Here is a 16,577-nt window from a genome sequence, read left to right as displayed (position 1 = left end):
TTCTGGTGTCCTTTGACAGCTCTTTGGTCTTGGCCATAGTGGAGTTTGGAGTGTGACTGTTTGAGGTTGTGGACAGGTGTCTTTTATACTGATAACAAGTTCAAACAGGTGCCATTAATACAGGTAACGAGTGGAGGACAGAGGAGCCTCTTAAAGAAGAAGTTACAGGTCTGTGAAGGCCAGAAATCTTGCTTGTTTGTAGGTGACCAAATACTTATTTTCCACCATAATTTGCAAATAAATTCATAAAAAATCCTACAATGTGATTTTCTGGATTTTTTTTTCTCAATTTGTCTGTCATAGTTGACGTTTACCTATGATGAAAGTTACAGGCCTCTCTCATCTTTTTAAGTGGGAGAACTTGCACAATTGGTGGCTGACTAAATACTTTTTTCCCCCACTGTATATATATAAAACACTTTTTTTTTTTTTTTTTGGGGGGGGGGGGGGGGGTAGGGGGAGGGTAGAAGGATTAGTTTTATCCTATCCCAGGTATTCCTTAAAGAGGTGGGGTTTCAAGTGTCCCCCGGAAGGTGGTGAGTGACTCCGCTGTCCTGGCGTCGTGAGGGAGCTTGTTCCACCATTGGGGTGCCAGAGCAGCGAACAGTTTTGACTGGGCTGAGCGGGAACTGTGCTTCCGCAGAGGTAGGGGGGCCAGCAGGCCAGAGGTGGATGAACGCGATGCCCTCGTTTGGGTGTAGGGACTGATCAGAGCCTGAAGGTACGGAGGTGCCGTTCCCCTCACAGCTCCGTAGGCAAGCACCATGGTCTTGTAGCAGATGCGGGCTTCAACTGGAAGCCAGTGGAGTGTACAATCAAGTTCACTGTGATAACAATTTTTTTTTGTATGTTTCTGCTGTCATCAACTCCTCTACAGCATTCATTCATCAGTCCATACATGCATATAATGTGATCTGTCGACCAGACTAGCTTCTGCATATGTACGAGATACCTTTGTGTCAAGAACTGATGAGAAATGTGATGAATTATGATGAATGTCATTTTATAGTCAATGCAGGCATTATTGCATATGGGACTCATATCAACATAGCTCCAGATGCCCAACTGTCTGTCACCTATCCATATAAGACTAATGCACAGTGAGGTCCAAAAGTATTTAGACAGTGACACATTGGTCACACTTTATTTGGATAGTTCGGATAGTCCATCTGTAGATGCTCTACAGATGATCATACTATCAAAAAAGTATCTGTTGATAAGAAACTGCTTGCCAGATTCACGGTTAGGGTTAGGTTTCGAATAAGGGTTAGGGTAAGGGTTAAGTTTAAGGGTTAGGATAAGGGTTAAGGTTAGGACTAAGGTTAGAGTTAGTAGATGGTTAGTTGAAATGTTACTGATAGTCTGTAGATAGTCAGTAGAGCATCTACAGATGGACTATCCAAAACATGTGTTACCAACAAATGTTTTGTTGTTTTGTCTCTGTACTCCACCACTTTGGATTTGAAAAATATACAATGACTATGAGGTTAAAGGGAAAATATTTTGGTATTGTTTTCATTAGTCCACTGATGATACAGTCCCAAAATGTTTTGCATGTCAGCAGTGAAGTTGTCAAGATATTGGACTTTCAAGAAGCAAAGTGTCACCGGCCACATAAATAAATTGGTCATTTAGCAGACACTCTTATCCAGAGCGACTTACAGGAGCAATTAGGGTTAAGTGCCTTGCTCAAGGGCACGTCGACAGATTTTTCACCTAGTCGGCTTGGGGATTAGAACCAGCGACCTTTCGGTTACTGGTACAACGCTCTTAACCACTAAGCTACCTGCCGCATCATCATGATGATGTAAAAAGTTAGAGGCATAAATATCATACCCCCCCAAAATGCTAACCTCCCTTGTTATCGGTAATGGTGAGAGGTTAGCATGTCTTGGGGGTATGATCTTTGTGCCGCTGTACCTTTCTCACTCATTATTATTCACGTTTCGTTCAGGATTATCCGTAATCATGGTAGCATCCACATTAATGTAGAATTATTCAGAACAGTGGCGATCAGTGCCGTTTATGATGAGGGAGGACACATATTTTTTTAGGAGCATGGCCTTACTTCTATTACAGCATGTTGGATTACTGTCATTCATATTCCATTAACCCAGTTCAATGTAACATCAATAGGTTTAGGCTACTACATGATACTCTAATTTTCTCTATACCCATCATGACGTTGCTATAACCTAGCCTATGAATGAAAGTTTACAACGCACACAGGTCGAGAAAAATGTGAGATGACAGACAGTGACACATGGACAGACAGTGACACATTCAATACCGCCTTGCACACTCTTGTCTGCATCTAGCTTATCTAGGGTGTAATCATTAGTCCAACAGTTGCAAACGAGAGTTTCTATTGGACAAATTCAGGTATTTTTATCCCCGTTTTGTTTGCTTCCGTTCAAGATACGTTTTTCAACAGAATCAGCGTAATGAAAACACCCCTGATCCCGCATAAACACAGTTCACTTTCATAGCAGCCACGTTGTATTCCTTCTCGCCTCTATGCACTCTCCTCCCGTCACCTTTTCCCTTAGTTTGTGGACCTCAATGAACAACACATCAGCTGTATGTGACCAGGCGAAGAAACCTTTCCAAGCCAAACCATGTCATAACCGCTACACACAGCCTACATCGTTGTCCCTATAGTAGCTAAAGTAACGTCATAGTCAACATAGCTAATAGTACTAATGCGTCAGTAAACACGCTACAATCATGCAGTAACGTTACAGTGTATAGTCAGTAAGCAGTTACAATGGCGGGCACCGGTGGCAATAAATTAGTAAAACCAAAAGCTTACCTTGACTTGGAAGAGTTCCAGTGTTGTGTTGATTAGTCACAGCCAGCTAGCTAACATAGCATCCCTCTGTTTGAGCCAGGTGTTTGAAAAACTAAACTAGCCAGCTGCATTTGCTAGCTAAGTAAGAGAAACTTAATGAGAAAAAGAATGACACACTCTCTCTCTCTCTCTCTCTCTCTCTCTCTTGCTTCTCCTTCATTTCTGAATAAATTAATTTGTTGAAAACTGTTAAACTATTGTCTTTCTCTCTCTTTGAGTCAACTACTCACCACATTTTATGCACTGCAGTGCTAGCTAGCTGTAGTTTATGCGTTCAGTACTAGATTAATTTCTGATCCTTTGATTGGGTGGACAACATGTCAGTTCATGCTGCAAGAGCCCTGATAGGTTGGAGGACGTCCTCCGGAAGTTGTCATAATTACTGTGTAAGTCTATGGAAAGGGGTGAAAACCAAGAGCCTCCTAGGTTTTGTATTGAAATCAATGTACCAAGAGGAGGATGGAAGCTAGTTGTTCTCCAGGTACACCATGGTGTTACCCTACAGAGTGCTGTTGAGGCTACTGTAGACCTTAATTGCAAAACAGTATATATTTAGTATAGTTTATCTAAAAAGGATAACTTTTTCAATGTTTTACCATAAAAAAAAAAAAATGAAATTCACTGAAGAGGATGGTCCTTCCCTTCCTCCTCTGAGGAGCCTCCACTGATTCAGAAACATATTATGTTCTTATTTACAAGTAAAGTGACTTCAAAATGACACAATACATTATTTACCATTAATTTCTATTGGGCACAAAATAATCTGAAAAATAACCAAAACAAACTGCAACAAGTTTGTAGAGTCACAAGCTTGATGTAGTCATTGCGTGTTAGGAATATGGGGACAAAAATATTAAACTTTTGACTACTTTAATACACATAAGTACTTTTGATTCCATTAAATGGGGGGACTATGTACAAACAGTGCTGTAATTTCTAAACAGTTCACCCAATATGGATGAAAATAGCCTCAAATTTAAGCTGACAGTCCGCACTTTAATCATAGTCATTGCATTATTTCAAATCCCAAGTGCTGGAGTACAGAGCCAAAGCAAAAAAAAGTGTCACTGTCCAAATACTTTTGTACCTCACTGTATATGCTAAATACCTGAATCCTCATTATTGATTTATTATGCACAGTTCAGAAGAGACACTCACATGTTGTCGTTGCTCTCATCATAGGCCAGGATCTTAGTTACTTCCCAGTTCCCTGATGTTAGATGGCGGACCTCATTTTGATCTGCTCTGAACTGGAGGAAGGAAGGAGACAAGAAACAGGAAATAAGCTATTATGAGAGTGATCTACAATATCTATTTTAAAAAAACCTTCCTGTTTTCAGTCATCACATCATCCTCATCAAGATCATCATCATCATAATCATTGTTTGTCTGGAAGTCGTCCTCAGTACTGTAGCTATGGTCACTAGCAAGGTTTGCAATTTGATGTCGTTGAAGCCACTTTCTGTCACGTTCGTCTAGAACAGGAGACCAAGGCGCAGCGTTGCGAGTGAACATATTATATTTATTAAATGCTCACAAGAACAAAAACAATAAACAACGAAATCGTGACGTCCAGTGTACAACACGAACACACACGAACAAAATCCCACAACCCGAAAGAAAAACAGATAGATAAATATGGCTCCCAATCAGAGACAAACAGCCGACAGCTGACACTCGTTTGCCTCTGATTGGGAGTCACACCGGCAACCATAGAAAATAAACCACCTAGAACACCCACCAGAGAAACAGAAAACATAGAATGAACACACCCTGGCTCAACATATTGAGTCCCCGAGCCAGGGTGTGACAGTACCCCCCCCTAAAGGCGCGGACTGCGACCGCGCCTAAATACGAGCGAAAACAGGGGAGGGCTGGGTGGGCATTCCTCGGCGGCGGCTCCGGCTCTGGGCTAGATCCCCACTTCCTCTCCAACCCCCCAAAGTACCCCTGGTCCTGTCTAGCCCCGCTGGCCGGAGCCGGACTGACGACACGCGCCCCTGGCCTGGTGCGTGGAACAGGAACGGATCGGACCGGGCTGACGATACACACCCCTGGCTTGGTGTGTGGAGCAGGAACGGACCGGAATGGGCTGGCGACGTGCACCACAGACTTGGTGCGGAGAGCAGGAACGAGCCGGACAGGGCTGACGACTCGCATCCCTGGCTTGGTGCGAGTAGCAGGAACGGGTTGGACCAGGCTGGCGACTCGCACCCCTGGCTTGGTGCGAGTGGCAGGAACAGGCCGGGTCGGGCTGGCGACGCACACCGTAGGCTCTGTGCGTGGAGCAGGGACAGGCCGGGCTGGGCTGGCGACGCACACCGTAGGCTTTATGCGTGGAGCAGGAACAGGCCGGGCTGGGCTGGCGACGCACACCGTAGGCTCTGTGCGTGGAGCAGGAACAGGCCGGGCTGGGCTGGCGATGCATACCGTAGGCTTTGTGCGTAGAGCAAGGACAGGCCGGGCTGGGCTGGCGACGCGCACCACATACTCGGTGCGGAGCGCAGGAACGGGCCGGGCTGGGCTGTCGACGCACACCGTAGGTTTGGTGCGGGGAGCAGGAATAGACCGGACCGTACTGGGCACACACATCACTGGCTCCACACCGGGATCTGGAACGGGCCGGACCGGACTGGCAACACCCGCCAGTACCTCTCGCCGTGCCTCTACACCTTCCATCTCCTCTTCTACCAGTAGCCCCCGTAACCTGGCGGCCTCCTCTGCAACCCCGCTGGACCGCTCCATAGCGGCCTCCTGCTGCCCCGATGTCGTGAGCCCCCCCCTAAAAATTTTCTGGGGGTCTCTCCAGGCCTCCAACATTCTCTCCCACCTTTCGCTCCTCTGTCTCCAACCCTCCTCACTCAACTCCTCAATGGGCTTGACCCAGTCGAAGCTGCCACGGAGATCATTTGGCGATGGCCCTTGGACACGCTGCTTGGTCTGGTCTTGGTGGGATTTTCTGTCACGTTCGTCTAGAACAGGAGACCAAGGCGCAGCGTTGCGAGTGAACATATTATATTTATTAAATGCTCACAAGAACAAAAACAATAAACAACGAAATCGTGACGTCCAGTGTACAACACGAACACACACGAACAAAATCCCACAACCCGAAAGAAAAACAGATAGATAAATATGGCTCCCAATCAGAGACAAACAGCCGACAGCTGACACTCGTTTGCCTCTGATTGGGAGTCACACCGGCAACCATAGAAAATAAACCACCTAGAACACCCACCAGAGAAACAGAAAACATAGAATGAACACACCCTGGCTCAACATATTGAGTCCCCGAGCCAGGGTGTGACACTTTCATTGAGTCATCACATAATACATTTGCAAAAAAGTACAGTGGCCATTGAGAGATGATGCTAATCACTATGGGCACACAGTAATAACCCTCACTTGTGATGTAACCATGGAAATATTACCCTCACCCCGGTGGAAACTATGGTAACAGAACACTTTGAGTGGTAACCATGGTGACATGAGTGACCCTCATCAGTGATGTAACCATGGCGACATGACCCTAATACCTGTGTGGTGAACATGGCGATGTGATGGAACTCTCCACGCCCGCCTTGCTTGACGGGCACCGTCAGGAAGAATATGCTGCCGTCCCTGGAGAACACTGGTTCCTGGTTCTGCCGAAACAAACCCAGCAACAAAAAATATTTTTCGAGTGTTATGACGTCATTACATGATCACAGATTGTGTAAAATACACTAGTAATATACAGATGTAGGATCATAATTTAAGCCAGTTTGCTACAGCAGGAAAATAATCCTGCAGCAACAGGAAATATGAATTATTATGTGGATTATAATTCATGGTATTTTCTGTAGGGATGGATACATTTTCCGTTGGGGCAAATCAAGTCTGACATTTCTAAGTGAAATTACAAACTTTAGAAGCCTTTTTAAAACTCAAATGCACTAAAAGTTTGCATTTCCTGCTGTGCAGGAAAATTCTCAGCAACAAAAGAGTCATCAAATTAAGATCCTACATCAGTACAAGTGTAATGGCAATTTAGGCCATTCATTACTATGAGTGCACAATAAAGATCTATTGAATAAGATTGAATGGAACTTTGATTTGATAGGTTTGACCATGACTGAATTTACAGAAGTAAAGATTTTTTACCTGTTTTGAAAGCCAGAGCTCTGAGGCCTCCTCATGCCTCTGAAATAGAAAGGCCAAAATGTTAACAGTTAATATTATGTCCCGATTTATAATATGTCCCATATTACATCCCAACCTACTTCAGAAAACCTGAATAGCTGTGGAGCCTGGTTGGAATTAAGCATCCCAAAAAGACAGCCCAAAGTCCTTCAAAATCACTCAATTCACTTTCTTCCCCAATACTTTAACTCTAAAAGCACCAACATATTTCAACCCCTAAAAGTACCAAAAGGGGTATCCCCACCCCCTTTCTGTCAAACTCTAACACTTAATATTTTATAAAAAAAATGTAACCATGGTGACATGAGTGACCCTCATCAGTGATGTAACCATGGCGTAAATAAAACATAAGTAAATAGTTTAAATTCCCAAAAATAAGAATACATAAAAAAATTGTCATATATTTATAGTCAAATGTTATGTTTAACAGATATTTTGATAAATTTCATCCACAGCCACTTGTTATGAACATTTGTCTGTTATTTATTCAAAGTGTTGTGTTTCTGTGATGCTCAGAGGCTGATAAATTAGCTCTAACTTTCGAACGCTATGGGCAATCAACTCAGTTCCAATTGCATCTGAAAGATGATACTCTCAACTTGTTCTAGAGAAATAGACCGAAAGCTAAATATGTATTAAATTTTTTTACATTTGGTGCTTTTATCACAAAGTTTAGTATTGATTCCGCATTTTCAGCCAATTTTCATTCTAGCGCGCATCGCTAGAATACAAAAGACGGATTATGTTTCATTACTCCATATTAACACAAAAATCCAGATAAATGTAGGGTTTTTTGTTAGTAACAAGTTGCTTGACCGAGTATAAAAAAAAGGTTTAGACATTTTTTTTGACCCCCTGTTTGTGCTTTTAGGGTTAAAATGCCAATGGGGAAATCCGGAATCTGTGCTCTTTAATTTAAGGACAAAAGCCTTGGCAGACAAATTGAGTCTGCACCCAGGCGGAGCCGCTCCTTGGCTGAAGCATCTGTTTGTTTCTGGTCCAGCCGTCTGTGGGGCCTGACCTTGGGACAGTCGAACTGGACCGTGTCCCATAGACTCCCATGTTTTCCCCACACGGGGCCCACAGCTCTGCACTTTTCCAGACACAGCTTATAATAACACTGTGCAATCATTGCCATCAAAACAAATAGTGGGAAGAAAAAATATTTACTTAATGAAAACAGTTTGCTGAGATGATCATTCTGTCACGATCGTGTGAAGGAGGAGACCAAAGCGCAGCGTGTTGAGTGAACATAGTATATTTATTAAATGCTCACACGAGCAAAACAAACAAACAACGAATCCGTGACGTCTGTGGTACAACACGCGCACACACACGAACAAAATCCCACAACCCGAAAAGAAAACAGATAGATTAAATATGGCTCCCAATCAGAGACAAACAGCCGACAGCTGACACTCGTTTGCCTCTGATTGGGAGTCACACCGGCAAACATAGAAAATAAACCACCTAGAACACCCACCAGAGAAACCGAAAACATAGAATGAACACACCCTGGTTCAACATAATGAGTCCCCGAACCAGGGTGTGACAGTACCCCCCCCTAAAGGCGCGGACTGTGACCGCGCCTAAATATGAGCAAAACAGGGGAGGGCTGGGTGGGCATTCTTCCTCGGCGGCGGCTCCGGCTCCGGGCTTGATCCCCACTTCCTCTCCAACCCCCCAAAGTACTCCTGGTCCTGTCTAGCCCCGCTGGCCGGAGCCGGACTGACGACACGCGCCCCTGGCTTGGTGCGTGGAGCAGGAATGGACCGGAATGGGCTGGCGACGCACACCACTGACTTGGTGCGGAGAGCAGGGACGAGCCGGACAGGGCTGACGAGACGCACCACAGACTTGGTGCGGGAAGCTTGGATGGGCCGGACTGGGCTGGCGACGCGCACCGTATCCCTGGTGCGAGTGGCCGGAACAGGCCGGGTCGGGCTGGCGACGCGCACCGTATCCCTGGTGCGAGTGGCCGGAACAGGCCGGGTCGGGCTGGCGACGCGCACCGTATCCCTGGTGCGAGTGGCCGGAACAGGCCGGGTCGGGCTGGCGACGCGCACCGTATCCCTGGTGCGAGTGGCCGGAACAGGCCGGGTCGGGCTGGCGACGCGCACCGTATCCCTGGTGCGAGTGACCGGAACAGGCCGGGTCGGGCTGGCGACGCGCACCGTATCCTTGGTGCGAGTGGCCGGAACAGGCCGGGCTGGGCTGGGGACGCGCACCACAGGCTCCATGCGAGGAACAGGAACAGACAGGACCGCACTGAGGACACACACCCCTGGCCCTACACGGGGATCAGGAACGGGCCGGACCGGACTGGTAACACACCCCAGTACCCTTGGCCGTGCCTCTACACCTTCCTTCCCCTTCGTGACCAGTGGCCCCCTTAACCTGGCGGCCCTATCTGCCAACCTCCTGCACTCCTCCAACCCGTACACCTGCTGCCCCGACGTCGTGAGCCCCCCCCTAAAAATTTCCTGGGGGTCTCTCCTCCCCGTGGACCAGGCCTCCATCATTCTCGCCCACTTCTCGCTCCTCTGTTTCCAATTATCGCCCTTCAGCTCCTGTACACGCTGCTTGGTCTGGTCTTGGTGGGATTTTCTGTCACGATCGTGTGAAGGAGGAGACCAAAGCGCAGCGTGTTGAGTGAACATAGTATATTTATTAAATGCTCACACGAGCAAAACAAACAAACAACGAATCCGTGACGTCTGTGGTACAACACGCGCACACACACGAACAAAATCCCACAACCCGAAAAGAAAACAGATAGATTAAATATGGCTCCCAATCAGAGACAAACAGCCGACAGCTGACACTCGTTTGCCTCTGATTGGGAGTCACACCGGCAAACATAGAAAATAAACCACCTAGAACACCCACCAGAGAAACCGAAAACATAGAATGAACACACCCTGGTTCAACATAATGAGTCCCCGAACCAGGGTGTGACACATTCAATAAAGGCTTCCCAGTTGAAAGTAATATAATAATTAATATGACTTATAGTGTGTGTTTATCTGATAAATGCCACAAGATAATATTTGTGTTCAAAGTGGTGGATAAACAGAATAAGAAAAAGTGCATTCACATACTGTACACCCCTCCACAAGTGCCCTTCAGCATGCATAGTAAAAAGCACACAAAAACAGCAGAACAGCTGATAAAGTACTGTCAGATGAGGCATTCGAGTCAACAATCTCTTTCCCTTTGGTACCATACTGTAGCAGTAATAAAGTCAATGCATTGTCTGCTCTGTCCTCCCACTGACTCAATAACTGAATGACCCCCCCAGGGGGAGTGTGACCTAGTCTCAACATTACCAAGCCCCCCACCCCCTACCCAGCATGCCTCTCACCTTAACACAGGCCCCCGTGGTGGTCTCACACACGGTCAGGATGGACACATTCTGGGCACGGTTCATCCACCTGACCGTCGTCTTGGTTTTACTGATCCAATTGACCATGGCCACATAGTGCTCCCTACGAGAGAGAACGGACAGAAGTTGTTATTATCTTCAACATGTACCATGACCTTGTCTCTCCAAATAGTGAACTTCCCAAGATTTGTTTGAATTATTCCAGGCAGTAAATCACACCTTAGTTTGAGGCTGTCTGGTGGTGTGAGCTCCTGTGTGTGTGTCGGCCCGTACAGATTCACCACGTATAACTTCACTGTGGGGTTGGGTTGGCCAGCCTGAAAACAGAGTCAGTCTTTTAGATATTGTAGCACCATTACACATTATGAATCACAGATTAAAAACACCACACGAAACCAATCACTATATGAACTAAACAAATAATTGAATAATTACATTGTAGTTATGTAGAGCAATATTATACTGTATATGTAGCTACCAACATAAACAAACAACTTGAAAACATCCCCAAACAATGGATGATAATAATAACACATTAGAATCATTGAACACATGCCCTAACAATTAATAATAATAATAATAACACATTAGAATAATTGAACACATGCCCTAACAATGAATAATAATAATAATAATAATGCATTAGAATCATTGAACACATGCCCTAACAATGAAAAATAATAATAACACATTAGAATAATTGAACAAATTACATTTACATTTTAGTCATTTAGCAGACGCTCTTATCCACAGCGACTTACAGTTAGCGAATACATATATTTTTTTATACTGGCCCCCCGTGGGAATCAAACCCACAACCCTGGCGTTGCAAACGCCATGCTCTATCAACTGAGCTACATCCCTGCCGGCCATTCCCTCCCCTACCCTGGACCAATTGTGCGCCGCCCATGAGTCTCCCGGTCGCGGCCGGCTGCGACAGAGCCTGGATTCGAACCAGGATCTCTAGTGGCACAGTTTGCACTGTGATGCAGTGCCTTAGACCACTGCGCCACTCAGGAGATCTATGTCCTAACAATGAATATTAGATATGTCTTTACACATTACAACGCATAACATGAACTCTTTTTATCTAATGGTGATACAAATGTTCATGGTTATGAAACAAAATGAGAAAAACAGCATGACTAAAGTTATCACCTAATTTACACGCAGCAGTGTATTTAGCCTAATCATGTTTAAATACGAATAAGAATCAGAAAGGTTGGCCTTGAACAATGCATGAAGATATGAACCAAAGCCTGTCTAAGCCCCCATAGAGACTGAATAGTCCTCTTATAGGCACTGCTATAGCACAGTATCGTATTGACCTTTTCTAATGCTAATCCTCCCTAATAGTGTAGCAGTGCTTTTTCTACATTCAGTGTCACATTCACTGTTGGCACTCAAGCCTAAATGCCATATGCCAAGCTCTACTGGTTCTCACCCTTGGTATGGATTCTGCCACTTCTAGTTTAACCTTGGGCCAAGAACACATGGCCAGATTGGCCTCACACTGGCCCACAGTGCTGTGTTGCGAGAGGCTGACCTAAAGCAGGAAGAGGGATCGCTTATGTATCCTCAGTTTTCTAAATATCACTATAGAAACAGAGGACACAGGGTTTGCGTCCCAAACGGTACCCTATTCCTTTTATATTGCATTACTCGTACCCATAGGCCCCTGGTCAAAAGTAGTGCACTATATAGGGAAAAGGGTATAAATTGGGACGCACAGAGGACTGGGGGAACAACAGACATCTGGTGGGGAGTTTTAGTCTTAATTGCTGCAGGAAAGGGACACTGTTTGGATGGATCTTCCTGTACCTTGAAGTACAGACATGCTGTGGGTCTTATTCAATCAGGATGGTGACCATGAGTTCCAGGGGTTAGGCGAAAGAACATTGTTTCATCGCTGCTTGATCTAAGTTTAAAATTATAGTGATACGCTAATGGGTTTTGTTGTTTTAAACTGTAAATAACTCAAGTACATTTAAGTGTGATTTATTTCTAAAAGCTCAAGAGGAATGTTGATTTGTCTTACTCCCGAAACCCAGTTTGTGGTTTTGATTGAATGACAAGAGATATAATTAATCTCACTGTAATCTCAGATTAGTCAGAGTTAGGCCAATTTGTTTCATTCCACCAATCGAAGCTAGATAGGTGGGTGGCAGCAGACAATGTACTGTACATCATCTCAGGTTAAGGCTATTGCTTACCTTAGGGTAGGGGTATTGCTTTCCTTTGGGGTATGAAGCGCCAGTGAAGCGAGGAAGGGCCATATTGGGCACCAGAGTGTCATTGAGGACCAGGAAGGCCAACCTCTCTCCATCCGGTGACCACCAGTGTGCTATATGGGACTGGAGAATCTCCTCTATAAAGAGACACAAGGAATACATAAGAAATACATTGCAGATCTCTAGAAAATGATATACAGTACCTTCAGAAAGTATTCATACCCCTTGACTTATTCCAAAATAAATTGTGTTACAGCCTGAATTCAAAATTGATTAAATATTATGTTTTTCTCACCCATCTACACACACACACACACACACAATAATGACAAAGTGAAAACATGTTTTTAGAAATGTTTGCATTTCATTTATTTTTTTATACAGAAATATCTCATTTACATAATTATTCACACCCCTGAGTCGGCAGGTAGCTTAGTGGTTAAGAGCATTGTGCCAGTAACCGAAAGGTCGCTTGTTCTAATCCCCAAGCCGACTAGGTGAAAAATCTGTCGATGTGCCCTTGAGCAAGGCACTTAACCCTAATTGCTCATGTAAGTCACTCTGGATAAGAGTGTCTGCTAAAATGTAAAATACTTTGTAGAAGCACATTTGGCAGCGATTACAGCTGTGAGTCTTTCAGGGTAAGTCTCTAAGAGTTTTCCACACCTGGATTGTGCAACATTTGGCCAAAATGATTTTCAATGTAAATAGTCTGGGTGGCCATTTCATTAATTGTTCAGCAGTCTTATGGCTTGGGGGTAGAAGCCGTTAAGGAGCCTTTTGGACCTAGACTTGGCACTCCGGTACCAGAGAAAACAGTTTTATGACTTGGGTGACTGGAGTCTTTGACAATTTTTGGGGCCTTCCTCTGTGCCTAGTATATAGGTCCTGGATGGCAGGAAGCTTGGCCCCAGTGATGTATTGGGCCGTATGCACTACCCTCTGTAGCGCCTTACGGTCGGATGCCGAGCAGTTGCCATACCAGGTGGTGATGCAACCAGTCAAGATGCTCTCGATGATGCAGCTGTAGAACTTTATGAGGATCTGGGGACTCATGCCAAATCTTTTCAATCTCCTGAGGGGGAAAAGGCATTGTCGTGCCCTCTTCACAACTTTCTTGGTGTGTTTGGACCATGATAGTTTGTTGGTGATGTGGACACCAAGGAACTTGAAACTCTCAACCCACTCCACTACAGTCCCGTTGATGTGAATGGGGGCTTGTTCGGCCCTCCTTTTACTCTAGTCCACGTTCAGCTCCTTTGTCTTGCTTATGTTGAGGGAGAGGTTGTTAAAATGTATGCATGCATGACTGTAAGTCGCTTTGGATAAAAGCGTCTGCTAAATGGCATATTAAATTAAATTAAATTAAATTAAATTGAAATTAAATTAAATTGTCCTGGCACCACACTGCCAGGTCTATGACCTCCTCCCTATCGTTGTCGGTGATCAGGCCTACCACTGTTGTGTCGTCAGCAAATTTAATGATGGTATTGGAATCGTGCTTGGCCACGCAGTTGTGGGTGAACAGGGAGTACAAGAGGGGACTAAGCACACACCCCTGAGGGGCCCCCGTGTTGAGGATCAGCATGGCAGATGTGTTGTTGCCTACCCTTACCACCTGGGGGCGGCCCGTCAGGAAGTCCAGGATCCAGTTGCAGAGGGAGGTGTTTAGTCCCAGGGTCCTTAGCTTAGTGATGAGCTTTGTGGGCACTATGGTGTTGAACGCTGAGCAGTAGTAAATGAACAGCATTCTCACATAGGTGTTCATTTTGTCCAGGTGGGAAAGGGCAGTGTGTAGTGCGATTGAGATTGCGTCATCTGTGGATCTGTTTGGGCGGTATGCGAATTGGAGTGGGTCCAGGGTTTCCGGGATGATGGTGTTGATGTGAGCCATGACAAGCATTTCAAAGCAGTTCATGGCTATCGACGTGAGTGCTACGGGGTGGTAGTCATTTAGGCAGGTTACCTTCGCTTTCTTGGGCACAGTGACTATGGTGGTCTGCTTGAAACATGTAGGTATTACAGACTCGGTCAGGGAGAGGTTGAACATTTCAGTGAAGACACTTGCCAGTTAGTCCGCGCATGCTCTGAGTACACGTCTTGGTAATCCATCTGGCCCCATGGCCTTGTGAATGTTGACCTGTTTAAAGGTCTTGCTCACATCAGCTACGGAGAGCGTGATCACACAGTCGTCCAGAACAGCTGGTGCTCGAAGCGATCATAAAAGGCATTTAGCTCGTCTGGTAGGTTAGTATTATGGAGTAACTACAATGTTGTTGATCCAGCCTCAGTTTTCTCCTATCACAGCCATTAAACTCTGCAACTGTTTTGAAGTCACCATTGGCCTTAAGGTGAAATCCCTGAGTGGTTTCCTTCCACACAATCCAAAGGTTAATTCATATCTTCACCATGCTCAAAAGGATAGTCAATGTCTGCTTTTTTTTTACCCATCTACCAATACAGTGGGGGAAAAAAGTATTTAGTCAGCCACCAATTGTGCAAGTTCTCCCACTTAAAAAGATGAGAGAGGCCTGTAATTTTCATCATAGGTACACGTCAACTATGACAGACAAAATGAGAAGAAAAAATCCAGAAAATCACATTGTAGGACTTTTAATGAATTTATTTGCAAATTATGGTGGAAAATAAGTATTTGGTCAATAACAAAAGTTTCTCAATACTTTGTTATATACCCTTTGTTGTCAATGACACAGGTCAAACGTTTTCTGTAAGTCTTCCCAAGGTTTTCACACACTGTTGCTGGTATTTTGGCCCATTCCTCCATGCAGATCTCCTCTAGAGCAGTGATGTTTTGGGGCTGTCGCTGGGCAACACAGACTTTCAACTCCCTCCAAAGATTTTCTATGGGGTCGAGATCTGGAGACTGGCTAGCCACTCCAGGACCTTGAAATGCTTCTTACGAAGCCACTCCTTCGTTGCCCGGGCGGTGTGTTTGGGATCATTGTCATGCTGAAAGACCCAGCCACGTTTCATCTTCAATGCCCTTGCTGATGGAAGGAGGTTTTCACTCAAAATCTCACGATACATGTCCCCATTCATTCTTTCCTTTACACGGATCAGTCGTCCTGGTCCCTTTGCAGAAAAACTGCCCCAAAGCATGATGTTTCCACCCCCATGCTTCACAGTAGGTATGGTGTTCTTTGGATGCAACTCATCATTCTTTGTCCTCCAAACACGACGAGTTGAGTTTTTACCAGAAAGTTCTATTTTGGTTTCATCTGACCATATGACATTCTCCCAATCCTCTTCTGGATCATCCAAATGCACTCTAGCAAACTTCAGACGGGCCTGGACATGTACTGGCTTAAGCAGGGGGACACGTCTGGCACTGCAGGATTTGAGTCCCTGGCGGCGTAGTGTGTTACTGATGGTAGGCTTTGTTACTTTGGTCCCAGCTCTCTGCAGGTCATTCACTAGGTCCCCCCGTGTGGTTCTGGGATTTTTGCTCACCGTTCTTGTGACCATTTTGACCCCACGGGGTGAGATCTTGCGTGGAGCCCCAGATCGAGGGAGAATATCAGTGGTCTTGTATGTCTTCAATTTCCTAATAATTGCTCCCACATTTGATTTCTTCAAACCAAGCTGCTTACCTATTGCAGATTCAGTCTTCCCAGCCTGGTGCAGGTCTACAATTTTGTTTCTGGTGTCCTTTGACAGCTCTTTGGTCTTGGCCATAGTGGAGTTTGGAGTGTGACTGTTTGAGGTTGTGGACAGGTGTCTTTTATACTGATAACAAGTTCAAACAGGTGCCATTAATACAGGTAACGAGTGGAGGACAGAGGAGCCTCTTAAATAAGAAGTTACAGGTCTGTGAGAGCCAGAAATCTTGCTTGTTTGTAGGTGACCAAATACTTATTTTCCACCATAATTTGCAAATAAATTCATAAAAAATCCTACAATGTGATTT

General features: G+C 45.1%; 1 protein-coding gene across 1 annotated transcript in view; it reads right to left on the bottom strand.

Moving 5' to 3' along the window:
* The window catches only part of LOC311129058 (inactive dipeptidyl peptidase 10-like), a gene marked incomplete at both ends in the record, with an annotated part of 359,569 nt that overhangs the window by 16,641 nt on the left and 326,351 nt on the right, over positions 1 to 16,577 (bottom strand). Inside the window, 6 exons of the mRNA XM_084161324.1 lie at positions 4,010 to 4,101; positions 6,388 to 6,495; positions 6,995 to 7,033; positions 10,398 to 10,521; positions 10,638 to 10,735; positions 12,632 to 12,786. Coding sequence (XP_084017450.1) covers positions 4,010 to 4,101; positions 6,388 to 6,495; positions 6,995 to 7,033; positions 10,398 to 10,521; positions 10,638 to 10,735; positions 12,632 to 12,786 — 616 coding nt within the window. The remainder of the gene's footprint in view (positions 1 to 4,009; positions 4,102 to 6,387; positions 6,496 to 6,994; positions 7,034 to 10,397; positions 10,522 to 10,637; positions 10,736 to 12,631; positions 12,787 to 16,577) is intronic.

This window comes from Coregonus lavaretus (assembly GCF_964263955.1).
Source record: "Coregonus lavaretus genome assembly, chromosome: 5".
Lineage (NCBI taxonomy): Eukaryota > Metazoa > Chordata > Actinopteri > Salmoniformes > Salmonidae > Coregonus > Coregonus lavaretus.
Note: the sequence above shows the minus strand (reverse complement) of the source record. Positions and strands in the feature narration are given on the sequence as shown.